This window comes from Equus przewalskii, chromosome 15 (assembly GCF_037783145.1).
Source record: "Equus przewalskii isolate Varuska chromosome 15, EquPr2, whole genome shotgun sequence".
Classification (NCBI taxonomy): Eukaryota; Metazoa; Chordata; class Mammalia; order Perissodactyla; family Equidae; genus Equus; species Equus przewalskii.
This window is the reverse complement of record NC_091845.1, coordinates 43,112,331-43,139,258: the sequence shown is the minus strand read 5'-3', so window position 1 is coordinate 43,139,258 and position 26,928 is coordinate 43,112,331. Positions and strand designations below refer to the sequence as shown.

The 26,928-nt window shown below is 49.3% G+C and overlaps 1 protein-coding gene across 12 annotated transcripts in view; it reads right to left on the bottom strand.

Annotated features, from left to right (window-relative positions):
- The window catches only part of ZDHHC3 (zinc finger DHHC-type palmitoyltransferase 3), a 57,754-nt gene that overhangs the window by 9,096 nt on the left and 21,730 nt on the right, over window positions 1-26,928 (bottom strand). For 3 of the 12 annotated variants that reach the window (XM_008531298.2, XM_070575632.1, XM_070575631.1), the window contains exons 3-8: window positions 17,795-17,919; window positions 10,286-10,382; window positions 9,519-9,600; window positions 9,316-9,411; window positions 5,146-5,276; window positions 694-2,624 (exon numbers count right to left, since the gene is read on the bottom strand). In XM_008531298.2, coding sequence (XP_008529520.1) covers window positions 2,466-2,624; window positions 5,146-5,276; window positions 9,316-9,411; window positions 9,519-9,600; window positions 10,286-10,382; window positions 17,795-17,919 — 690 coding nt within the window. In that variant the 3' untranslated portion in view covers window positions 694-2,465. Of the gene's footprint in view, window positions 1-693; window positions 2,625-5,145; window positions 5,277-9,315; window positions 9,412-9,518; window positions 9,601-10,285; window positions 10,383-17,794; window positions 17,920-26,928 lie in introns of those variants that run through there. The other 9 variants (XM_008531294.2, XM_070575630.1, XM_008531296.2 and 6 more) reach the window with 3 other exon arrangements.

The window sequence follows — 26,928 nt, the reverse complement described above, 5'->3', positions numbered from 1 at the left end:
GCCTCCCAAGGGATGGATCCCTGAGGGGTGGGACCAGGGCCAGAGCCTTCTCAACTGCTGTCGAGTCACTTAGCCACACTTCTTTCATACACCTAAGTGAACTGTTTAAAAAAAAAAAGAATGTGGAAAACAAATGCTATAAACTCGATTTAAAAACAGCATTTAAAAACAATTTCAGATCTCAGCCTTGACTATAGCATAAATAGTACCGTAGAGGCCAGTCAAGGTTAATTGACTCAGAAAAGCTCGTAGAGTTCTTTGGTTAAACATCAAAAGGATGATGGACAACCCCTCAAAACAGCGCACCAGAACTGCGTGTGGAGGTTTTCGCAATTTCCTCTGGTTTGACTTTGGTTCCTGCTGGGTGGGCAGAAGAAAATGGGGCTCTCCCCTATGTCCAACCCCAGAGGCAAACTTGGCAGACTTCATGACCTTCCTGTAGCAACGGAGAGCCCAGGAGCACAAGGGAAGGAACTCCAGCTGCAGAAAGCCAAAGGACAGGGGCCTGGTAGGGCAAGCTTGCTCAAGAGGGGACCATAAAGGTCCTTTAAAGACACAATAAACACCTCATTCAAGGGAGGGAGCATAAATAAATGTCCTTTAAAAGCAAAGAAATAAACAGCAAACTTGGGTTGACCAGACCATCGGCTCTCCCCGCAGGTAACACTGTGAGAGAGCAGAGCTCAATCAGAACAGGGTTTGGAAAAATTTTATTGCATTTTGTTTCCATGTGGAAGCACTGACAGAATTGAAAAGAGGCAGCATGTTTCGCTTACTTTTCTGAAAAATCACATGGCTAGATTAACTTTCTCCCTATCCAGGACTGGATTTAATAAACCTTACCCCCCACCCCCACCCCAAGCAAAAGCTAAAAAAGGAGGTTTGTGGTGATGATCACTTAAAAAAAATCCATGTGTGAGAATTCACAGATGGTCAGTATTCAAATTTCCGTGACTTTTGCATGTGAGGGCACTCTCTGTCTCCTCACCTCCCCCGCTATCTTCAGGCTTTCCTTTTGCAAATGAGACTGACACAGCAGGCGCCTCCAAACGGAAGAGCTTCTCAGTGCCAGGCCCCAGCTCCCGTGAATCAGCTGACTGCAGTGAAGGCTGTCTAGCAACTGTGAAAAGTTTGGGGGCTACAATGTTGCTCTCGCATCACTGTCAGCCCCATGCCAGGACAATAGTCTCCCAGGTTAAAATATTGTAAGACATGGGGGCTGGCCCAGTGGCCGAGTGGTTAAGTTCGCGCGCTCCGCTGCAGGCGGCCCAGTGTTTCATTAGTTCGAATCCTGGGCGCGGACATGGCACTGCTCATCAGACCATGCTGAGGCAGCGTCCCACATGCCACAACTAGAAGAACCCACAACGAAGAATACACAGCTATGTACCGGGGGTGCTTTGGGGAGAAAAAGGAAAAAATAAAATCTTTAAAAAAAAAAAAAATATTGTAAGACATGGGTATGTGCCCATTTATGGGTCTAAAACATCATTGTGAACCCACTTCAGAGATTTACAAAGCCAGGAAGCAGAGGCTGATGGTGGCGCTGGGGACCGTGGCTGTCTCACTCAGCATTAACACTGACTGACTGACATCTCGCTCGGGGAGCGCGGGAGCTGAGGTGGCAGGAGGGTGAGCAGATGTAACAAAGGAAAATGCAGCTCGCCTAAAATTTGGAATTTTTTTTTGATTGTGTAAGGCATTTTGAACTGGAAAAACGTCTTTTTCCTTCACAGTCTTCCACATAATCAGAGGGAATATAATTAGTGATTCAGAATACAAATAAGACCCCTTTCATCTCTCTCCCCACCCCCCTTAAAATCATTCTACGCACCCGAGCCCATAAAGTACAAGGCAGGCAATTGATTTTGTGAATTAGGAGGCAAACTGTGTCCACGTGGGGGATGAGGCCGCTGTGTCAAGGGCCCTTCTGAAGGCTCCAGCCCTGATCCTGCCCCTCTCAGGCCTCAAGGGGTAAGCATCCATCTTCAGTGAGGTTTTAAGTCCCATCAGGGCACCCGCCACTGCCTCGTGGGCAGTGGGAGGTCATGGGCCCTCCTGGCTCTCCTATGCATTCCCAACCAGGGGTCCGGACGGTCCATCCATGCACCAGCGTCACGTCTCACTCAGTTAGTAGAAGTGGGCATGGCCGGAGACAGCACCCTCTACATTAGTCATGCCAGACAGACAGCAGAGAGGAAACCATAGGCCAGAGAAGTGATTTTAAAAAGGAAAAAAGAAGAGCAGCTTCAGTCACCAAAAAATATAAAGGATGATCTCTTAAAAATAAAACATGGGAACATTTTTTTTTCTCTGCAATGCTTAGCCATTTTATACTTGAGACATAAAAAAAAAGTTTTAGAGTAGTTGTTTTGCTTTTTCGGTTTAAACATTCATGAGAATGGATCGGACGGTAGTGCTGTGATGTGGTTTGTGTCTGAGTGGCAATGCTGGTCAGGGATCCTTCAGACCACATACTGGTACGGGTCTGCCTTCCCTTGGTCTGGCGTGGCAAAGGGGCTGGCCCAGCCTAGAGAGAAGGGGTGGCCAAAAACGGCTTTCATGTTCATCCATTTTGTTTTTTTAGCCCATCTTCTCTCTTCCTTTTTCAATTGTTCTATTCCCTGAAAACAAGAACAATCATACTTTCAGTCAAGCACTTTATTGCTGTGGTTTGGGGGGCGGGAAGGGATGTCCACTAGCCTGAAGTGAATGGAGTAAATGCTTTCTTTTTAAAGCCATAACGCCAACTACATTGTACCTGTTTCTTCTCTTTCTCTCATAAAAAGTGCTAAAAAAAAAAAAAAAAAAGACATACTTCTTTGGGGTGGGCACATATTTATAAGTCCCTCTAGGAAGGGAAGGAAAACGAGCACAGCAGCAGCCCCTAGGCCATTACTCCTAGTGACGCCGATCCGTGTTCTGTTAAGTGAAGGAGGCCATCTACGCACAGCTGAGTCCTGCTGGGTTCTGCAGAGACGCCTCTGGCCAGGGCCCGGGCTCTGTGTGGCAGAGCTGGGAAGGCTCTGCTGTGAGAAGCCTCAGAGCTGGCGGGGAGCTCATGATCATGAGAGCCAATGACGGCTGTTAATTTGGGACAGCTTCACGGGAAGTTCGAACCTACTATGACCACTTTGCAGACGAAAAAAAAAGGAACAAATCAAACGACTGCTCTGGTGCTGTCAGTCTCGCCAGGCAGGGAGGTCAAGAAGCACCCTGCCTAGCGGGGCTGGCGAGGCCCAACTGAGAAGGTCTAACAGGAGTGAGAGGCTGTGGTGAGGGCAGAGGTCACCACAGAGAAGGAAGGAGGAAGGATTAGTACAGGTTAGAGGGGCTGCGAGGACAGACCAGTCAGCCTCACTCACGGCAAATGTCCTCCTAGTGCTCCCTGGGGAGGAGGGTGACCCGAGACCACCTCAGCAGCTGTTGCAGAGCCTGTGCCACACCCCCCGCTAAGTCTCACAGCAAAAACGGGGACTGAGGGAGAAGCTGGTCCCTTCCCTTCTCTCTTCTTCAGATGGAGCTGGTCAGTGGGCAGGGCCTGAGAATGTGCCCCTGCCCAGAGGGACAGGGGAGGAGCAGCCTGGCAGGAGCCTGGCCAGGGGTCTGTCTGCTGTGGTCTCTGAGGAGGTGGGGAGCAGGGAGGAGGCCTGAGGGGATAGCCCAGTGTGAGCTCTGTTCACAGCCTGGGGACCTGGGAAGATACAGGTCAAGGGGAAGACACCCTTTCCCATGAGCTTCAGGGCCCTCATTCCTTTCTCCTTTCCTTTCCAACACAACTCTCTTTAGGAACGGCCTTGAGGGGAGGGGCAGCCAGGGCCGGCTCTGTGACAGCTCTCCTTCTGGCTCCCCCAGACCATGGCCTGTGTGGCCTGGCAGCATCCCAACAGCTTGGGGGGCCGGACAGTCACCTCTGGGTTCCCTGCAGGGCTCATGTAGAGAAGCTGGTCATATTTAATGTTTGGATACACAGCTGGATCTACACCACTGGACACTATTTTTACAGAAACTCTTTTGCAATGTTGTTATTTCTTATAAAATAAAAGAAGATGCTGAGAACCCCCAAGCCTTCTAAACCCATCGAGAATTCCCACAGATCCAAATGATGGTGCCTTGGCAGCCAGATAGCATCGTCCTTCTCTTCTCTGCATGCTGATTTTCCACACCCACAGGGAGGGGGGCCTCAGCAGCAGAGGCAAGGACTCGGTCTTCCTCTGAGCCTCCAGCTAAGGCTGACTACCCAACAGGCCCCAAGCCCCCAGCAAGAGGGTCCTAGACGACTCCTGAGAGCTGCCACCTGAGGGGGACCTTGGGAAGCCAGGAGTAGAGGCAGGATGGACTGACAACCTCACGCCTCTGCTCCTCATCCAAGAGCTAAGTGCTGCCCCTTCCTCCTGGGGCCTCTTACCTGGACCCTAAAGCCCAAAAGGGAAGAAACGCCTACATTATAGCCATGGATTGACCACCTTGAGGCTTTCAGACACTTTAGGAAGGTGGAAGGGTAGTGGCAGTGACACCAGGGGAGCAGACTCCAGTCTGGCTCAGCCAGCAGCTTTGAAGCTCCCAGAGAAGAAGCTGTTAGTAGGTGGAAGGTAGGGGTGGGGAGAAGGCAGTGGACGAGGACCAGATCTGGGCCAAGCAGAGAGAACCCAGAGGCTAGGCGAGAGCTTGCTGGCCACTGTTCTCAGGGGCTCAAGGCAGGGCTGTCTCCTGACTCCGCCCTCAGGACATAGTCTGGAAGTCACTTCCTCTGGGAAGCTGACCCTGCCTATGCCACCTGGCTTAGGGCACCCTTTGTCCACTACCCTGTCTCTAGGCCTGTGGCCCTTGGATGGGAAGGGTGTCCCAGTGCCGAGCACAGTGCCCAACACAGTGCTGTGCAGAAGACAGAACCATCATGAGAAGATGAAAGGACTTGTGGCAAAGGGAGGCCTTCACCAAGGCTGCTGCGCCCCTTCCTGGTGTGACCTTCCATGCTGGCCCCAAGCAGGGAGGACTCGTGTGTGTGCAAAGATCCAGTGTCACTGCAAATGGAAGAATGTGCCCTGCACACCCGGGGCCTGGCCTGCAAGCAGTCCTCCCAGCAGCACCTGCCCAGGTCCCCCCAAACCCTAGGTGCAGGGGGTGGGCAGGCCACCTGCTTACCGTCTCATCTGTGCAGATGGAGTGCACCTGGGTGCCAAACATCACCGACGTGAAAATGAGGAAGAGCAGCCCCTCAAAGCACAGCAGGATAAGGAGGATCACGGTGGTGGGTGGTGAGAAGGAGCTGCACTCTGAAAGAGAAGGAGCACATGGGGCTCAGGGCCACCGCACGCCACCCACCACCCATCACCCAGTGCCCCGAGCCCAGCAGGCCTGGGGGCCACACGTCCCGGGCCTCCAGGTCTTGGCAGGGACCATCCTGCCCCACGCAGGGCTGTACCAGCGCTCCCTCAGGGAAGCCCTCGTGCCGGGGCCTCCCCTCCCTGCTGTTTCTTTCCCGGCCAGCACGTTATGTCTGTATCCTGGTGCCAAGCACAGTGCCTGGCACACAGGACTCAGGGTTGAGGCGTGAAAGCCTGACGACATCACAGGAGACCTTCCTCTCCTCAGAGCACAACACAGGCTGCACAGGTGGAAGGGCCTCAGTCCAGTCCTGGTTTGCCCATGAGATTTCTGGGCATTCCTGTATGAGAAGCCCCTGCTCTGTGCCTCTGTCTGCGGGTGAGAGGAAAGGGCAGGTCTGGAGGACCACTCAGTGGCTTTGGAATTTGAAGCTCACCAGGGGGCAGTCTGACTGCCTGCTCTGGCCCTGACCCAGATGTGAGATAGCCCCCATGGGAAATGCCCCCTCTCAGGAGCATCTGCATTGCTGAGACAGTCAGCCCCCAAGGCTGGAGCGATGGAAGTGGTGCTTTTACTCTCTTGGCCCCCTCTACGAGCCCACCTTGACTTGGGGTGTGACCCTAGGCAAGCCATCCCTCCCCAGGCCTCTACTCCCTCCACTGTAGAGCAGTGAGGTTTGACTAGATGTGTGGTTCTGTTTTAAACAGCAGAGTCCTTTGTCTGAATGATGTCTAAATCAGAAACTCAAGCCACTGAAGAGAAAAGCATTAGGTGCTGTGGGAGATGGTTGGGGGCAAGCAGGCAGGAGAGCCCCTTCTCTGGCTCCACCAAGGCAGCCTCTCAGGAAACCCCTGTGGGAATGTGGCCCCCACTGGGAGACGGCTAATAACGCTGGCAGTGCAGTCTTGGCCCTGTGGTTGGCGCTACTACCCAAGGACTCTTGCCCTCGCTGACAGCCACCTGGGCCTGTCAAGCCCGGGTTGTGGTTCACGTTTCTCATTGCTCCAGGGCTCAGGCCTGTTTCTCTGGCTGGAGAGGTCCAACCCCGGAGGGCAGGGTGGGACTTCACTGGGCTTTGGGAATTCAGGGAGTAAGTACCCCTCTGAGCTGCCCTGCTGGCTCCCTCACAGAAACCTCAGGAGGGGAAAGGAGGTCATATCTGAGAATGAGCTGGGAACCAGCTCCCAAATCTGGGAACTCAGCACTGTATGAGTGGTACGGTAAGGAATATCTCGTCTAAATGCCTTCATCTTCTCGCATTTCCCTCGGGAACTTAATGCCTCCAGATGGTTTCCCTTCCTGGTTCCTTGCTGGGCAGGGCTTGGTTGAGGTGGTCTAGCAGCCTGATGGGCTGGCCCCAGGTGTGGCAGCTTCCTGCCTGGACTCTCGAGGGGTGGTGGGAAGGATGAGGGCTCTGAAATCAGGCAGACATGGCAGGGCATGGATCTTGGCACCAACTTCTGACCTCAAGCTCTAAGATGCCACTAGTAATATTCTGTTCCAGCCCCATGTCTTTCCTATCCTGTGTATTGTGGAATCACCTGCTTCTTTCTGTCCTTGCTCGATATCTGCTGCTTCCACTGCACTCCAGCTCCAGGAGGGTGGGAACATTGGCTCCCTGCTGTAAACCCACCTTGGAGCAGTGCCTGAGCAGAAAAGAAAGTGGGCCAGAGGTTGGCTCCCCGAGCTTTAGTTTGCCCTTCTGTACAGTGGGATGATTGAGAACTCATGAGAACATCTGCACAGCTTGGCCTGGCCCAGCCGGAGCACAAGGGGATGCTCACTGGGCAGAGGTGTCTTGCTCCTGACCGTGGAGCTGGAGGCAAAGCCCGGTGCTGTGGCCCATTTTCCATTCTTGCAGTTGCCAGCGTTCTTCCCTTCCTGGGCTGGCCCCAGGAACTATAGATGGAATTTGAAGAGGCAGGAACCAGATCCAGGGATCCAGGGAATGTGGAACAACCTCCCTACCCTTCTTTAAATATGAACTCCAAGTGTCCTCACCTTGGGGGACAGCCCCCTGCCCCTTCTTACACAAACTGGATGGCCCAACAGCTCATCCAGGGCTGGACAGTGATGGTACTAACTTCACATACGGCCAACTTTCAGACCTCCACTTTGGGGATTGTCTGGTGCCTTCCCAACCTAGCTGCCACAGGAACTGGGTGCCTTGAGACTTCTCCATCAAGAACCTTGACCAAAGACAATCATGAGCATGCAGAGAGGCACTAGAGTCACCCAGACAGGGCTGGAACACCCTGCTCCAGACTGAGGCTTGAAGCACAGGCCCTCTTCTTAGCTGTGTGAGCTTGGGAACTTGCTCAACCTCTGTGAGCCCCAACTTTTGTCATCTGCAAAGCAGGGAGCCTCTCTTCTACCCTGCAGGCTTGATATAAGGTCGAAATAAGGCACTGCTCAAAAAGCCCTGTGTGCCATGCCTAGCTTTAAGTGGGCCTTAACAAAACAGCGCCTGCCAGCTCCACTCAAAAGATAGAGACATTCTGCCTCATTGATAGTCTGTGTTACTCTCATCACTGCCCATGTCTGTTAACCTGAGGATGGGTGGGTGGTGTTTGTGAGGATAAAGTGTCCTTGTCAGACTCCACCATCAAAGTTGCCAAGACCACATCTGGAGCTGAACTGGATCCCAGGGCCTAGCAGAATGTGTCCTTTCAGAATGTTCACCAAGGAACTTGCTGGTGACCCAACTAGCTATACAGAATGGCATGATCTCCAGAAACCCACTCAGCCCCTCCCTCTTCTAGTAGCTTGAGCTTCCCCTCTCTGGCTTATGCCAGAACTGTGGTAGTCACGAAACTGGGGAGACATGGTGCTTTGGACTGAACTGCTTCCCCCTAAAAGTTGTGTTGGAGCCCCAACTCTCAAAGTGATGGTATTTGGAGATGTGGCCTTTGGGAGGTCATGAGGATTGGAAGAGGTCAGGAGAGGAGCGCCCTCATGATGAGGTTAGTGCCCTTATAAGAAGAGATACCAGAGAGCTTACTTTTCTCTCTCTGCCACAAGAAGGTGGCCATTTGCAAGCCAGGAAGAGAGCCTGCACCAGGAAATGAATTGGCTTGGTCTTGGACTTCCCAGCCTCCAGAACCATGAGAAATAAATGTTTAAGCCACCTAGTCTATGGTATTTTGTTATGGCAGCTCAAGCTGACTAATACGCATGGGGTTTTCTTCCCCTAGGTGAGGTCAAGCCAGACAGCGCAGGGGGCAGAGCTAGCAGAGTAGGAGGGGGCAGATGCAAGCTATGAACAGAGGCAGGGAAAGCCTCTTCATATTTGGTTGGGAGCTAAAGATAATGTCCTTTTCACAGCCTCACAAGTTCTGGGGAATAATAATAGCAGGAAAATGTCCAAGACATCAGTAAGTAAAGGGAGAGCAAAACTTCTAAAAGATGATGAAATGAAAAAGGGGACCCATCAAGGGAAAAACAGTGGATATACAATGTCCCTGATCAAGATGTTTGTCTCACAGATGGTATGTGTGAAAGATCTGGCCCAGCAAGTGGCCTCTCTTCATTCCTCCAGCTTCATTTTAAAAAACACTTACTTCTTATTTTTATTCTTTAAAATTTTATTTATTTTTTTCAGCATCCATTGTTTTCCCCTCAGGATTTATGCAATCTTCTGGTTGGAGTTGCCTCCTCAGCATTTGTACATTTAAATAGGATGATTCTAAAGCAGAAAGAATTTGTCTACAATCTTAATGTAAATTGGTGATTAAGTAGTTAAAAAACAACAAATTAACACAAAAACACAAGAAACAAATTAACAAAAAACCTCCATGTCCTAGCAAGAAAGTTAAAAATGGATTTCTGCAAGATTGGAATAAAATGACCTTTAATTAGAGTACCTTGTTTAAAGACATGGAAACAAGTCTCCTGGCACAGTGCCCGCTCCTGGCACCTGCCTCTGTGCTGGGGCCTGCATTTTCCCTGGGCACGGAGGCTAGAGGGTCTGTCCAGCTACTACTTTACCTGTGGAACTGACTTTAAGGGGTGGCTTTTTTTCCTGAAGAGAGATTCGGGCCTCTGCTGTTTCTTTCCTGGTCAGTCGATAGCCTTGCAGGAGATCTAATAAAATGAGGTTGGCCCCTGGCACGATGATGGAAAAAAGCCCGCCTCCACTCAGGTCACACCCGCTCCCCGGAGCAAGGAGGGAAGCCCTGGCACATACTCACTTGTCCAGTCTTCTTCAAAGCAATGCAGGAAGTGGAATCCCACCATGATGAGCGCGTGCAAGGAAATGAGAGCTATGTACATCTGAAACAGGAAAGCAGTGCAGACACCATTGTGGTGAGGTCCTTCCAACTGTGCAGGCTCCCAGGACAGGGACGCTCAGAACCTCCCACTCAGGAACACTTAGTTAGGCTGAGGAGTGACCAGGAGAGGGCCAGAGAGGCATCTGGTGGTTTCCCCACTGGTTCCCCTGCCCCCAGCCCTGGGTCTGAGGTGAGCAGCCGTTCACTGTGAGCGTGTGGAGCAAGAACAGAAACAAGCGCCCGTCACCAGGCGTGACCTGGGCTGCAGGTGGGGTGGGCTGCCCTGGGGAGCTCCAAGCCTGCTGCTTCTCCTCACTCGAAAAGCCAGGGTGCTGACTGCCAACGGTCCCCCCAGCCCTCACACTAAACATACCCCACCTACCTGCAGCCGAGGGTGGGTTTGCAGCTATCCCGAAAACTACCTTCTTTAGCTACTTAGATTGGACACTCGGGATAGGAGCCCAGAACACAGGCCTTGCTTACAGCTAATCACCTTGAACCCACTTCTAAATGCTCCAGTGAAGGGCTCAGGAGCAGGCACTTGTTGACCAAGGTGAACTTTGGCAGAAAGGTGGACGTCTACATGGCCAGGCAGTATTCTGAACACTGAGTGTTAAGAATTTTCGAGGGAACAAAGCACTCCATCGCTTCATGGAGCGTGGGGCAGAATTCGGAAGCTGACTTACTGTAAACAGGACGAAGTACTTCTGGTTGTTCTCGCCAACACAGTTATTGACCCAGGGACAGTGGTGGTCCATCTTCCGAATGCACCGCTTACAAACACTGAAAAAGCCCACGAGGCAGACCTTCAGGGGTGCTGGTGGCAGGAGGGCCCGAGAGGAACACAGAACCCATGCTCCAGCTCCGCTCTTCAGAAATGGCCTCCTCGGGCACTGCCCAGGGTTTTGCTAGGTGTGTGTTGCAAGGGGCTTGGAAAGCAGGGTCAGCACCCCCAGGGTCACAGTCATTCCAAACAGGAGGACACTCATTCACCTCCATGGCCTCTTGTCTTGCTTAACATAAAAATAGATGGAACTGACATGGCTGAGAAAGAGGCTACTCTCCTGAGGTAACACTGAGCTGAGAATCTGGTTTACTGAGAGGACAGAATGAAGAAGCAGTTTGAAAAACGTGACAGGACGAGAGGAGATACAGAAAACAGCTGCTCCTAATTTCCCCAAAAGACCAAAAATCTGGCTCTGGGTGGAACTTCTGCCAAAGCACTGCCTTGTGTTACCAGGGAGGGTGTGGCTGACGGAAGAGAGCGCTAGAAGAGTCGAGAGCTGGCCAAGTGCAGGAGGTCTCAGGCTGGCAGGGAGCCCCCTGCAAGGACCTCCTAGCTCTAAGATAATATCCACTCAACCAAGGTCATTTGAGCTTAAGGTTGATCAGAAATCTCATTAATTTGCAAATTACTAACTTGTTATTGGGGTCATTTTTGGACTGAGATTGTTTCAGGCTTACTTGATAGCAAACACCCTCCCTACCCCTTTGCCAAGCAATAATCTGAATCAAGAGTCCAAGGCTAATGGGGGCTGGAAAGCAACTACGTTCCAAAGCTCAAGTTTAGAAAGACCCATTTGCCAATAGATGGGCTCATCAAAAATTGTTTCTTTTTCAATTCGTTAACATTTATTTTAGGGGCACTATTTGTTCACAATGGTTTGAAATACTATAAATATAAGCTTGGGAAAAATACAATTAGATTTCTCTTTTGAAAGTTCCTTAGTTCACACCAGCTTTCTTTCCACTAGTTTCATACTAACTTTCCTCAGGTCTTGATCAAGTGCACATGGGCTACGGTGGTGGGCCCTGCAGGAATGGTTGGGGTCAGGGCCCTGCTGACAGGAGAAGGGCTACATCAGTTCACATCACGGTGCTTGCTGAGCTCTGGGTGACCGGCTGACGGGGAGGGAAAGCGAGGGGGGAGCTCTTCTGGGTGAGGAGGTGAGCTGCTCCCCAGACTCCAGGCCAGGAACACAGATCACTCTGAAGGAGGGCTCCATGGCAAGGCCACAGCGACTCTAGGCTGCAGGGCTCACCCACATCCCAGGAGGAAGCGTGGCCTTTCCTCAGCATGGCATGAGCTTTGGCGGTGGAAGGCAGACCTGGGGCTGCTGAGCTACCCCGCTCAGACTAGCTAAACTTCAAGTCGCAGGTTCCCATCCATAGGAAGTACTGTCATAAGGAAAAGGTGACAGCAGATACGGAGCCTGGCTCAGACCAGTGCTGGAGTCACACTTGTCTCCGCCCTTGCTCTTTTCCACAACTTTAAAGGGCCTTGCTAACACAGGCATGTTGGGAATGGGCACATCTCAGAGATGCTAGCCCAGCTCTAGAATCTCCCTGGGGGCCAGGAGGGCAGGGTAAGGAAGGGAGGCATGAAAGGGACATGGGGGGAAATAAAGAGAAACTCAGGTACCAGCAACTCCATTACCTTGTCTCTAGCTCTCTTTCTGTTTCTATGTGTGTTACCAATTTAAAACATACCTATGAATATGCATAATATATATTTTAATTGGTAACACTTGTTCCCAGTACACAATCATAAAAGTTCAGAGAAGACAGTGAAGAGTGAGCTGCTCCCTGCATCCCAGCCACCAGGCCCCACATTCCCTCCATGGAGCCACCTCCTACAGTCCATTTCTTGCATGTCCTTCTCAAGACAATCAGCGCTGGGGTTTCTTAATTCCCTCCCTGTCTGGGGACAAAATTCCAGAGGGTAACTACCTCCCTGATCCAGGCTCTTGAGTAGTTTCTCTTCCGTCTGCACTTATTTCTAAAAGGGGTTTCAAGTGGGTGCTCAGAGGCAGTGTTTGCTCGGCAACAGAGAGGTACCAAGCGGCCTGACATCCTCGGAAAGCTGTCCAAGAGTTTAAACAAGCTCTCACAGGAAATCCATCCTTTGCTCTCCTCCCAGCCTCTCGGAAGACACCAGGGCTGAACCCCGGGAAGCTGGATCTCACAATGGGCTAAGTCTCACTGGGCCACACAATTAGAAAACTACTCATCCTTCAAGGGGCAGGCAGAGTGAGGACAGCCCACTGGGAGCTGCAAAGAATGGTCCAGAGTGCTGGTCTCTGAGTTTCCTGTTTTCAAAGACAGGAAATGCCAAGATGGCACCTCTCCCTCTGGCTTATAGGGTTGTTCAACAGCAGGCTCCTGGGCCAGGTGGGCACGTGGATGGGGGAGGACCATCCATGCTTGGGGCTGGAGGCCTGCTCAGAGGCTGACTCATCCACAGCTACAATGAATGAATGGCTCTGGGGCTGAGGCCAGGAGAGTACCAGGGGAAGACCTAGAGGTGGGTCCTCGAGGGGGTCAGTGAAGGACACTCCAGGCCCAGGGTGGTAACTGCCCACACCCTGCCCAGCTGGTTCACCTCAGGTACCATCTGTCATGAAAAGGAAGAAAAAAGATGGGCCTCCTCCCACAACCCCCAACACCCGACTGAGAATCAGTCACTTCAGAGCCAGCCTTCTTCCCAGCCCCTACTGCATGGTGGGCAGGGGGCTCAGTGGTCCCCTCCCCAGACACAGCAGCCAAGGCAGGCTCCCAGAGCGCCCTTTTTCCACTCTTGCTCCCTGGCAAAATACACCTTCCTCTCCGAGGCACCTCCTTGCTCACTTTCCTCACCTGTCCATCAGCCTTCTCCTTGCACTCGTCTCTAGCACCAATTCCAGTGTCTCGTGTGTGAGACACTGCAGGCTGGTGAGCTCCTGGGGTATAGGCACCAAATGCCAGGCAACATGCTCTTTTTTTTTTTTTAAAGATTTTATTTTTTTTCCTTTTTCTCCCCAAAGCCTCCCGATACATAGCTGTATATTCTTTGTTGTGGGTCCTTCTAGTTGTGGCATGTGGGAAGCTGCCTCAGCGTGGTTTGATGAGCAATGCCATGTCCGCGCCCAGGATTCGAACCAACGAAACACTGGGCTGCCTGCAGCAGAGCACGCGAACTTAACCACTTGGCCATGGGGCCAGCCCCAAGCAACATGTTCTAAGCATGCAATAACAGCCACTGAAAAGACCAAACATCTTAAATGGAAGTATTTTTTGGTTTCCCTGCCTTCAAGGTTTCCCAGGCCCCTTCTATGGTTTTTTGGGGGGTTTTTTTTGTTTGTTTTTTTTGAGAGGAAGATTGGCCCTGAGCTAACATCTGTTGCCAATCTTCCTCTTTTTGCTTGAGGAATATGGCTCCTGAGCTAACATCCGTGCCAATCTTCCTCTACTTTGTATATGGGACGCTGCCACAGCATGGCTTGATGAGCGGTGTGTAGGTCTGCACCCGGGAACCTGTGAACCCCAGGCTGCCAAAGTGGAGTGCATGAACTTAACCACTACACCACTGGGCCGGCTCCCCCTTCTATGTTTTAAGTCATTGTTTTACAAGAGGGTGGATGCTTCTCCTCCCCTCTTTCTCCAGGTTCCCTACCATCTTTCGGGCCCCAAAGCACTTCCTTCAAAAGCTTGATATAGCCCGACAAGCTCATCGGCTCACGTGCATTCAGGTTCTTTTGCACTTATGTGTTCCCTCTCCAGGGAGGTCCGAGGGCCTTTCCTTGGTACTCAGCCCCAGAGGAGCTGGCTGAGGTCCTCTTGCCCACCCTGGGCAATGGCTCTCCATGGAAACATAGCCATGTCCATGAGGGCCCTGTGCCTCTCCCTACAGCAAGACTTACCGAACGGTGTTATGGTGGATAAGTGCATCTGTCCTGCCTGGGCAGGAGGTCCCTGGATCGGGGCCATGTCTAACCCACCACTACAACCCAGAGCCAAGCCCAGAACCCCAGTTAGCGAGGGTCGGCTGAGTGAAGGCTCTGACGGGACAGATGGGGAAAGAGGCGGCCTAGGAAATGGGCTCCACCTCATCAGACTGGGATGCCCCAGGAGGGAAAGAGAAAAGAAAATAGCAAGAAGGTACCAAGTGCACGATGCTCTATGTATAGGTTTTCATCTCATCTCACTGGCTATGAATAAAATTATAAGCAAAAAAGGCACCTACCACATTTTAGCCCCAGCTCAGAAACGATCAGGGTACGGCAGCGCAGTGTGATGGAAAGAACTCTGCTCTCAGATCCCCGCTTTGGGCTCTGGGCAAAGAAACTTAGCTTCTCTAAACCACCCTCTGCAGAATTAGCCCTGATCTCTCTCAAGGTTAGAGATAAAGTAGATGAAATGCTTTCAAAACAACACTAGTGCTATATAAATTTTGTCAGTAATCCTAACCAAGAGAAAGACAAAAGAAGAACCTGGCAGGGGCCTAAGCAGTCCATGACTGTCTCAGTCTTAGCATGTGTGTGTTTGTGGGGGGTGGGGAGGACTGTGAGATTTTGCCAGGGTCAGAGGTCTCCATCTCCTTGCGCAAGAAGAACCTAACGCATAAGCCTAATACCTTGCCTGTCCACATTAGCATAAATGGTTCCCCCCACAGCATTTCCACATGCTTCTATGGTCCTCATGAAGAGGAGGTTCAACACCAGGGTGAAAGCAGCCTGGGGTTCCAGAGTGCCTCTCCTTGGAAGGGAGACCCAGCCACATACCACCATGCTGGGAGGAACACCCATAGGTCCAAGGTGTGGGAGTATCTGGGGTACCCAGCAGGGCTCAGGGAATGGAGATGCTTTTAAATTCCATGGGCTCTACTGGGAAGAGGGGAACACACACATGCGTCTACACGTGTACCTTTGCCTGAGCAGGCAAGACCAGCACTAACTTCCTCTAACGAGGTAGCAGGCCTCTCATCTCAATCAGTCACAAACCCAGCTCTGTCTGGTGTGCTGGGGGTTCTGCTTATGGAAAACTGTGAGTCTCCAGACGGCTTGGGCCACTGCGAGCTGTCACAAAGGAGCAGTTGTCAGCACACATTTCCTGAGGCAGGAACAAGCACCCTCACTCGAGTTCATCTGAATCAGCAGCTCTTGTTTTGCTCAAGCTGATTTGTTTACTAGCACTCAAGAATACCTCCCTCGGATCATCCTGGGGAGAGAGGCGAGGAGGAGGCGGTGAGGAAAATGCCATGCAGTGGAGGCAGCGGAGGACTCAGGCAGGAAAGAGAAAAGAACCACTGTGGTCACTCGAAAGTTCTTTGCTGAAGTTCACACCTCCCTGTTTCTGGTCCAGCCTGTTTAACCCAGCACACCCCCAGCACTCACACATTCCTCTGTTAACAAACGGCTTCCACTCATTGAACTAGGTGACTCCGTCATTCATATTTAGCCCTCACAACAGGTTAGGGAGGAGCAGCACTTTTTATGGAGGAGAAAGCTGAGGCTCACAAGGTCCCACAGTAGGATGGGGACAGTGCTGGACTTCCAACGCTGACTTCTCCAAATTCAAGGCTGGAGCTTGCTTCACCACACTGGGCTGCCCTGAGGAGCCACGTAAGCAAGCTGGGCCTTTTCACCAGGGTGATGCTTAGAAAACAGCTGGTCTCCTGAGCCTCAGGGTAGCAGGAAAAGACTAGACTGCTGCCTCCATCTCAGGCACAGGAAGCAAGCCTTGAAATTAGCTTCTAACACAGATCTCAGAAGCAAGCTGACCCAGAGACAGAAAACTCCACAGGAGACAGCTATTACCAAAGGCCCATGCCCAAGCTCCTCAGCCCTCACCCTCAGTTGTGGAGGTCTTCAGATCTCTCTCTCTCAGACAGACAGGAAAACATACATACGATTACCTCAGTTTTTCACGAGCCATCTCCTAACTGGAGTTCTAGTGGAAAGCGCTGTGGACTTGGAGTCAGAACCAGTGGGATCCAATCCTGTCTCCGGGACTCACCAGCTCTGTGATCTCAGAGCAGTCACTTAACCCCTTCGAGCCTTAATCCCTCATGTAGGGAGTCATTCCTATAGCAATACCTATCTCTGGGGGTGGCCATGAGGGTGAAAATGAGATGACTGATGATGAGACAGGGTGGGCTGAGGTGCCTGGGACTGACTTAGGAGCTGACAATGGGATCTGCTCTCCTCTGAGAGGTAGACAGTGAGGCCCACACAGAAATGCCACCTTTCGGGGGCTTGGCTCTCTCACAAAACCCAAATGTTCCCACAGCCTGAGACTGACAAGGATGACCTCCTGACATCAGGAGCCAGTTCATTCCTCCACAATCTCTCCCCACCCCAAACACACACCAGTATGAAAAAGGGACCAAGTGACATGTTTGTATTCCTGTAACTGAGCATTTAAAAGTCTTTTGTAATAATAAAGCACAATTTTTAGCTAGATGTTTTCTTGTTGAGAAGACTCAAAACAAGAAAGAAATCTGAAAACCAAAAGGGAGAAATCATCACAGATAAGATGGGGAAATGGCTTTTTTTTTTTTTTTTTTTTAAAGATTTTATTTTTCCCTTTTTCTCCCCAAAGCCCCCCCCCCGGGTACATAGTTGTATATTCTTCGTTGTGGGTCCTTCTAGTTGTGGTATGTGGGACGCCGCCTCAGCGTGGTTTGATGAGCAGTGTCATGTCCGCGCCCAGGATTCGAACCAACGAAACACTGGGCCGCCTGCAGCGGAGCGCGCGAACTTAACCACTCGGCCACGGGGCCAGCCCCGGGAAATGGCTTTTTTTGGCTGAATTTTATAAGTGTCACAACCTCTAGAGGTTTTGTTTTGAAGAAAAGCATTCATTCGAGAACAACTCCTTCATGTCCCCATAAAATTTAAGTGAATAGGGCCCACCTCTTAATTGGGTTAAGTACTAGACATTCATAGAATGATTTTCTAAAGCTTTGTCTCATGTGCCTTTAATAAAGTAACAAAGCTATGAGGTGGGAAGACCAGGAATCCTCTCAATTTTACAGTTATGGAAACAAAGGAAAGACAGTCAAGGTCCTATGTCAGGTGTAGCAGAGCCAAGTTTTGGGATGGGTGTCCTGAGCCCAAACCAAATGCCCTTTTCCAATCTAGTGAGCTCATGGGAATTGGGAGGGAGAGACAGCAGTCACTCAGTGCCTAGAAGAGGGGACGTTCAGAAGTCCTGTTGCTGATGGCACCCATGGGTAAAGTGGGTAAGTATGTAGGGGTGAGGAGGTGAGCCCAGGGGCATGTAAGTACCTGCAGTGGTGGGCTCAGTCGGGCACCTGTGGGTGAGTGGGTGAGTGTGTGTGTGTGAGGAGGCAAGCCTGGTGGGTGCACATACCTGCAGAGGTGGGGGGTGGGGGAGTGTGGGGGGTGAGGAGGCGAGCCCAGGGGTGCGTGTACCTGCAGTGGTGGGCACGGTCGGGCTTGATGCTGCAGCACTTGGGACACTTGTACACCACCTGTCCAGGCTTCAGCTGTAAACTCTCGATGAACTCTTTAGTGGCATTTCCTTTGGGCACTGCCCCCTGGAATAAAGAGGAAAGGCATCAGGGTTGGGCTGGGGGTTCCAACCATTCTGACATTCCATGGTGGAGACAGTCATTTGAAAGCAGCAATTACACACACAGGGACAGAACGTTTTCATCCTAACAACATGTGAACTCTGTTCAGAATTATGCCAACATCAAGGAACATTTACTGACAAAGAACTTTCCTAAGGAAGAGTGATTGATTTTCTACACTGATGATTTTCTATTTTCATTTTACTAAAATTGTTTTTATTGAATCCATTCTTTCCTATGTAAATATTACAGTGAGGATGTGACTCACCAACTGCTTTTTAAATTTCCCAGTAACAGCTTCGGCCTTTGCGAATTTTCATTGGTAAGCTTTACATCTAACAGTCCGGTTTTCCCAGATCAAAATTTGCAGCTCTGAATTTTACTGGGTTCTGTTTAAATTGGAACAACTTTTATTTTATTTTTTTACCAGGACCATGGTTATGAAAGATTGGTAATCCATATTTAGTTCTTATGAATCCACAAGCAACTGTGAGCCATTGCCCTTGGATATTCAATTTGCTCTCTGACCAGAAGTGCCATTCAATTTGCTATCCCATCCTTTTAGGATGCTTGTGAATACTTTGCATTCTTATTCTGTCCACACTCGTGGTGGAACCAACAGCAGAACCAAAATGCCACCAGAGTCTACTTGGGCTGTGCACCCGTCCAAACAGAAGGAAAACAGGCAGTGTCCAGGCCCAAGCAGGGTCTCAATAACCAATCCTCACCAGGTGCCTACTTGGTGCTCAGCCTGTGCTCCCGCGCTCATTGCTATGGATTCAGGAATTAAACAAGGGCTCTCTCCCAGGGACCTCCTGGTCTTTTGGAGGCTGACAACAATTCTAGTAGAGGGGTTACATGCTGTAGAAGACAGCTGTGATGAGAGAACACAGAGGAGCAGCAGCCAATTAACCAGGGGAACCAGACAAGTGTCAAGAAGTGAGGTTTAAGGGTTGTCCTGAGGAATGCACAGAGGTTTGCGACGTAGACCTGTGGGAGAAAAGGGATTCCGGCCAGAGGAGGGTCATAGCAAAGGCAAAGAGGTGAGAGTGAGCACAGCATAGGGAGACAGTGGGAAGATCAGTATGGTAGAGCCCAGGGCACGCAGTGTCAGCAGGGAGGCCGGACTGATGGGCTGGGTCAGCCTGGGTAGTGCTGAATGCCATGTCTAAGGGCTGGGGTGGGATTTTTCTTTATAGGCAGCCCAGAGACACTAGGTAACATCAGTGCTTTAGCATGAGAACTCAGTTGCCTGTGCTGTGTGGATCAGATAAGAAGAGGGAGAGATTAAAATCCTAGAGACTAGTTAGAGGTTACTGTTGATGGTCCAGTAAGGAAAAACTGAACTATGAGGATGAAGGAGAAGTGGAGAAGAAATTCAGAGATCTAAACAAAAAGTGTAAGGAACCAAGTTAATATTGCGGTCATGTATTCTTGGTCGTGCACTGGAGTCTACTGTGAAAATACAGATGCCTAGACTCTAGTGCAACACCACTATATAAAAACTGTCAGGGGGTGAGGCCCAGACACCCGTATTTTTAAAAAGCAGGGCTGAGAACTACTGTGCCAGACCAGGAGCTCCATGATTAGGGTCTACCTTGTTCAGCACCAGAGCCCCTAGCCTGGAAAAGATTTATCAGTTACCAGCAAAAGATGAAAGGAGTAGTGCAAGTGAACAGAACAAAAAAGAAGGGAGCCAAGGATGCCACCCTGGGGGACTCCACCAGCTTGTTCCAGCTCCCAAACAAGAACTGGGCCTAGGAATAAATTAAACCCAGGAGATGAAAGACCTATACACTGAAAACTATAAGACATTATTTAAAGAAATGGAAGAAGACATAAAGAAATGGAAAGATCCATGCTCATGGATTGGAACAATAAACATAGTTAAAACGTCCTTATGACCCAAAGCAGTCTACAGATTCAATGCAATCCCAGTCAGAATCCCAATGACATTCTTCATGGAAATAGAACAAAGAATCCTAAAATTTATATGGAACAACAAAAGACCCCAAATAGCCAAAACAATTCTGAGAAAAAAGAACAAAGTTAAAGGTATCACACTCCCTGAATTCAAATTCTACTACAAAGCTATAGTAACCAAAACAGCGTGGTACTGGCACAAAAACAGACACGCATAGATCCATGAAACAGAATTGAGAGCCCAGAAATAAAACCACACATCTATGAACAACTAATCTTTTACAAAGGGGCCAAGATACAGAATGAAGAAAGGAAAGTCTCTTCAATAAATGGTGTTGGGAAAACTAGACAGCTACACGCAAAAGAATGAAAGTAGACCATTATCTTAACCTTACACAAAAATTAACTCAAAATGGATTAAAGACTTGAATGTAAGACCTGAAACTATAAAACCCTTAGTAGCGAATATCGGTAGTATACTCTTTGACACTGGTCTTAGCTGTATCCTGTCTACTCAGGAAAGGGAAACAAAAGAAAAAATAAACAAATGGGACTACATCAGACTAAAAAGCAAAGGAAACCATCAACAAAATGAAAAGATAACCCACCGACTGGGAGGGAATATTTGCAAATCATATATCTGACAAGGGGTTAATCTCCAGAATATATAAAGAACTCGTACAACTCAACAACAACAAAATGAACAAGCTGATCAAAAAATGGACAAAGGATATAAACAGACATTTTCCCAAAGATATACAGATGGCCAACAGGCACATGAAAAGATGTTCAACATCACTAATTATTAGGGAAATGCAAATAAAAACTACACTAAGATATCACCTTTACCCATTAAAATAGTTATAATTGACCAGACAAGAAATAACAAGTGTTGGAGAGGATGTGGAGAAAAGGGAATTCTCATACGCTGCTGGTGGGAATGCAAACTGGTGCAGCCACTATGGAAAAGAGTATGGAGATTTCTCAAAAAATTAAAAATAGAAATACCATGTGATCCAGCTATGGTATTTGGGTATTTATGCAAAGAACATGAGATCAACAATTCAAGGAGACTTATGCATGCCTATGTTCATTGCAGCATTATTCACAATAGCCAAGATGCGGAAGCAACTCAAGTGCTCATCAATGGATGACTGGATAAAGAAGACGTGGTACACATACATATATACATACAATGGAATACTACTCAGCCTTAAAAAAAGACAAAGTTGTGCTATTTGAGAGAACTTGCACGGACCTTGAAGGTATTATGCTAAGCAAAATTAGTCAGACAGAAAGACAAATACCATATGATTTCACTCATATGTGGAAGATAAACAAATACTTAAATAAGGAGAAGAGACTGGTGGTTACCAGTGGAGAAGGGGGTGGGAGGAGGGCAAAAGGGATAAAGGGGCACATATGTATGGTGATGGATAAAAGCTAGACTATTAGTAGTGAACACAATGCAGTCTGTACGGAAACTGAAATATAATAATGTATACCTGAAATTTATACAGTTATAAGCCAACATGACCTCAATTAAAAAAAAAAGAACTGGGCCCGACACTGAATCAAGTCACAGTTATGGTAGGGACTCAGGGCCCACCTCTCCTCCCAAGACCCCTATGTTAGGTCTAGGCGACACCAGGCTCCACTCCTTAGTGGGCATCCATTAGATACCACAATCAGAGAAGGTAACACAACATCACAACAACAGAACCCGGGACTGTGCCCAAGTTCCGAAGGGGCCCAGAGCAAGTGACAGTGTGGCTTACTAGGGTGGGCAGGTGGGGATTTCAGAGCTGCCAGAGCACCCCTGGTCTCCCCAGAGTGGGGCTGAGGGACTATAACAGGCCAAGTGAGGGGTTCCCAGGGCAGAAAGGATGAGGACTGAGTGTCAGAACCTTTCCTATGAAAGTCTGGTATGGGAAGAGCCACTGAAGAAACAGAAAAAGCTTTAAACGCTGAGAATGCAAAGGAGCTGTGGTTTGGTCTTTTGGTAAGAAAACGACTCACAGAGGATAAAGATTCCAGCTACGGAAACCATAAAGACAAATCAACTAACAACTCTTTCCTGAAAGTCTACCCTGTACCGAGCACTGTGGGGAGTACAAAGAAGGGATGGGAGCCTGGTGGGGCAGACAGGCACACAGACACAGGAAGGAGGCTGAGGACCCAGTAAAAGGCATGGCCACTGGGGCATTAGGAGCTGGGGGAGGCAGCAGGGCTGCGGGTGGGGACCTCAGGAAGGCCAGGAGGCACTTGGGCCCGAAGGGTGAGGATCCTAGTGGATGCAGGCAGAAGGTGGGCACCTGGGGGGAACAGTCCCAGCACCAGCCAGATGGGGGTCTGTACCCAGCCTGTCCAGGAGGTAATGGCTGGAGAACGGCAGCATGTGCAAGGGGGTCTTCCCAGCAGTGAAGAAAAAATCCAGTATTACTGTTCCATCATGGAAAGATTTTCAACTTGTCTCCAAGAGGCCCTGGGGTGCCTCTCTGGCGTCTCCAGGCTGGCATACACTGATAGGCCCTCGTCTCCTGGCCTCTCCTCCTGCCCCAACTCCATCCCTCATGTGGTTCTTTGCTGGGCCTCCAACTTCTCCTCTGCTGACTCCTCTGTTATCACCAGCTCTTTAGTCCTCCCTCTCCTGCCTCGGTGAGGACCTACTCACTCCCGAGATGGGCAGCACTTCACTAACTTATCACTAGGAGCAATGACGCACTTCCGTACTGGTCTGTCTGAGGGTGACCGGCTGACGGCTCCAAAGGGGCAGGAGACAAGGACGAGCGAGAAAATCCAAAGGATCACTCATCCACACAAATGCTCATCTCACTGGTGGAGGCTCAGGATTTCAAGTAGGGTGGTGATGACGTCCCAAGAAGAGACCTCTAAAAACCTGGATCCTGGTACACGGGCACTGTGGGCACCAAGATGCTGTAAACCCCAAGGGACTCAGCATAATGATCACCTCTGTGGTGGTAGGAGGCTGGGTGGCGTGGAATGAAGTGGCAGGTGGAGGGTGTGTATATAAATAGGCTAAAACTCTTTGTAATGCTTTATTTTTGAAGCTAGGGGTGAACACACGGGTGGTCATCACATTATCCTTTATATCCTCCTACTTGTTTGAAGTGTTTCATTGAAAATTTTCCTAATATCATACTCTTAATAAAAAAAAATTTTCCTAAAAGTTCAAAAAAGAAGTATAAAAAATATTCCGGTCTGCAAAATGCAGTCAGATGCCAGGAAAGCCTACGATAGAAATTTTAAAATCAAACAAATTTCTGTAGGCAAGGACTTATATGGTACATATATGCCATTTAGGATATAGTTCTTGACACTAAATATGCCGCAAAAGTACACAGCTCATAACATGGAAAACACCTATGATAGACTGTTAAAGGGAAAAGTAGATTTCCAAACAATATGCAGAATATAAGTCCATTTTGGTAAATATTTTATACATACACATACACAAAGATACACGCAAAAGTATTATTGATTATTTCATGTAGTTGGATCACAGGTAATTTTCATTTTCTTGACTACATTTCTTAAATGTTCTACTAGGAACATGTGGCTTTTGCAATGAGGAAAAAACTCATTAAAAATACAAGCAAAAAAACATACCCCAGGAAGGAGCTATCCTAAATAGGAATACAAGCAACTTTCCTGAAGTTTGTAGCCAAGTTGCTATGACTGTCTCATCTTGAGACATCTGAGGGACCCCCTTGATGCAGCAGTGAAGGGCCAGGGTCTGGAAGTCTTCACACAGGCAAGGCAGGGCCCAGACCACCCGGACGAGTAGATTTTAAAAGGGGCTTAGGAAGGTCACCAGCCCAGGCAGAGAAGAGGGCCCCACAAAAGCTCACAGGGCCTTATTTTTAATTTTCTTCAATGTAAAAAGTAATTGAGTTTGGACAACTGTGTGACCTTTTGTGGATCCCGAAGCCACAAAACTACATCTAGGTCACTACTGTCATGTGTACATGGAAAAAGTACTAAGGAACATCATTTCCCCAAGGAGGTGAAGCAATGGGGCTGAGTTTTCCTAAATGAAGGCCCAGGTCATATTTGTTTTTTTCTAGGTCCAATTTTTAAGGTCTTAACAATCAGAAGTTGCTCTAAACCCCAGGAGGTTCCACATAAAGGACCACAAGAGGAAACCCCTACACGGCAAAGGGCACTCGGAGCCCTCATTTGGTCTTCTCATTATTGCCTACTATTTCAGACCATCAGAGACAGCACTCAAGAGCTCAGCCTTTCTAAAAGTTTGCCCCTCCAGTGTGACTCCATCTGCGTAAATCTCCTGGAAGGCTCACTCTCATCCAGGCAAGACCACCTGCCCAGTAAGCCCATCTTTCAGAGCCAGAGACCAGCTGGGTCAGCCCGAGACTGAGGAGTCTGTGACACAGGCACTTTCCAGTCTCTGCCTCAGACGTCTTTTTCTTTCTTTCTTTCTTTCTTTCAAGAATATGCTCTTCTGGGCTTATCTCCACAGATTTCTGAACTTCCAGTTATTAGTTCACAGTGAGGAATTTTGTTCTGTACAATTCTGGACAGGGGCTCGGAAGGCCTGCTGAGACATTTCTGCCACTGCTGCCACACTTGCACTACTGAGAAACAGCCCCCTCCACCCCAAACCCCCTGATTCTGATACATCTCACAGATATGCCTTGAAGCTTCCGAATTACTACAGCCTGGCAGACCAAAACTTACTGATGTTTTCCTCATTTCCAAACTAATACTTGTTCAGGATTTAAAAAAACATAGAGAGATCAGGACATTAAAAGGGAAAAACCCATCTGATTCTATACCCCAAAACAAGTACTATTAACATTTTTGAATATATTCTTACAGTCTTTTCTCTTTGCACATAGTAAGCTAAAAACACTTCTAAAAATATACAGATCCATAAAAATGCTTATGTGCTTCTAAGAGATATATTCGGCCCTGTAGTGGAATCTGTTTAAATTTGGGGGAGGGAGGCATAATATGACTCCGTCAACCTTCCCCTCAGTGGCTAGCCCAAACTTCCAGTACCTTCCTCAACCCCTACCCATTTCCTTTTCTATTTCAGAGAAAACTGAGGCTGCCGGGGTAAACCCCCTTCACATTCCTCATCTCCCTCTCCCCCATCCCTGGAGCCACAGGTACCCACTGTCTTGGAGGACTAGGGTCCCTCAGGGACCCATACTGCTACCTCTGAGCTTTGCCTTAGTGTTAGCAGATCCACGCTCTCCCTCCCCTTCATAGCTAAGCTTCTTGAAGTTGTGGGCGTTTGCTGTCTCTCCTTACCTCTCACTTACTTTCTAGTTCACTGCTCTCTGGCACAGGTCAACTCCCTCCCGTGTCTCCACACCAGGGAATCACTCACCAAGTCACTGAGCAACTCCCTGAGGCCAAATCCAAAGGTCGATTCTTCGCCCTCATCTTCCTCAGGTCTGCTCACCGACCACCAGCCCCTCCTCCCCGTCACTCTGTCCTACACTGCTTCACTTCCTCCGGGTCTCCTTCTGCCTCTGGGGCTGTGCCTCGCCCCCTGTCATGGGATCCTGCCCATCCTCGACACCAGTGTTCCTCAGGGTTCCACTGCCAGCCTTCTCCCCTGCTCATCCTGCATTCCCTGGACAGCCTTTCTCTGTCACCACTCAGTGGTAAGGCTCAAATTGCCAGCTCCAAATCAGATCCCTGTTTTGGAGCTGCAGATATCTCCACCTGGCTGTTCAAAAGGCATTAAAACCAAACCCCCAAAACTCAATATGCTAGAACTGAACCCATTACTTTCTCCCCAAACTGTTCCTCCTACTTACCCTTCCCTGGCCCATGGCATATCCATCTACCCTGTCGTCAAGGGTAGAAATCAGTAGTCATCCCCAACTCTTCTAATGCGCTGCCCCGCACCCACACCCACTCCACCAGGTTAATTTGGCCCCAAGTTGTGCCCTGAATCCCATATTCTCCCCTCCATGCTACTCTCAAGGCCTTAGTTCAGCCCCATCATCATGTGCGCCAGATACTAGAGAATCTCCTGGTCTTCTTGCCTCCCGTCTCTCCCCTGCATCCTACAGCCCCACCTCTATCCTTTCTCCCCAGTATTTTCCAGAGTAAACTTTTTAAAATGTGAATCTAATCATGTTCTTCTCCTTGTCTAAAAGCCTTCACTGGCTCCCTAGAGCCTTCACACGGCCCAGAGTCTGAGCTCCTGGGCAGGGTTCATGCAAGGCCACCACAGCCCAGGCCTGTATCACCAATCCAGTGTCACCCCTCTCCCTGGACAGTCCTGCCCTGTGGACTACCTGGAGTTTCCTAAAAGCATTATGCTCTCAAGTCCTCCTCTCGTGCCCTTAGGCACCCCGGATTAGCACCTTCCCTCAGTCTGCCAGGTACCTCCTTGCCGCTTGCACCCAAACCAAAACTCACTCAGAGGTCACCTCCTCTGCCTTCTTCCTAGTGGCCCCAGGCCACACCAAAGGCACAACTCATCACTTGGCCTCTGTGCTACCACAGTTGGTACTTGTCTCATAACAACAATCATTTAATTACACACCAATCTCTCCTACATGACTACAAATTCCTGGAGGACAGAGACAATGTCTTTCAACTTGTAGCCCAGTGAATTGCCCAGGGCTTGGCACGGAGCAAGTATTCAATGAAGCCAAGCTGAAGAATGATGATGATACAACAGACATTTATTGAGTGCTTAGATGCCAGGCACAGTTCCAAGTGCTTTACTGTATTTTGTCAGTTAATTCTGACAAGAAACTCATGAGGTAAAGACTATGCCATTCCTCATTTTATAGATGAGGTAACTAAAGCAGAGAAGTTAAGCAACTTCCCGAGATCATATGACTAACAAGTGGCAGAACCAGGATTCAGACCTAGGCAAGCCAAGTCTAAAACCTATTCCTCTATCAGAAGATGACTTACATATTTATTGGATATTTCTATTAAGTGACTTGAGGAGGCCTTTTTTCTTTTTTTGGTGAGGAAGATTGGCCCTGAGCTAATATCCCTTGCCAATCTTCCTTTTTGCTTGAAGACTGTCAC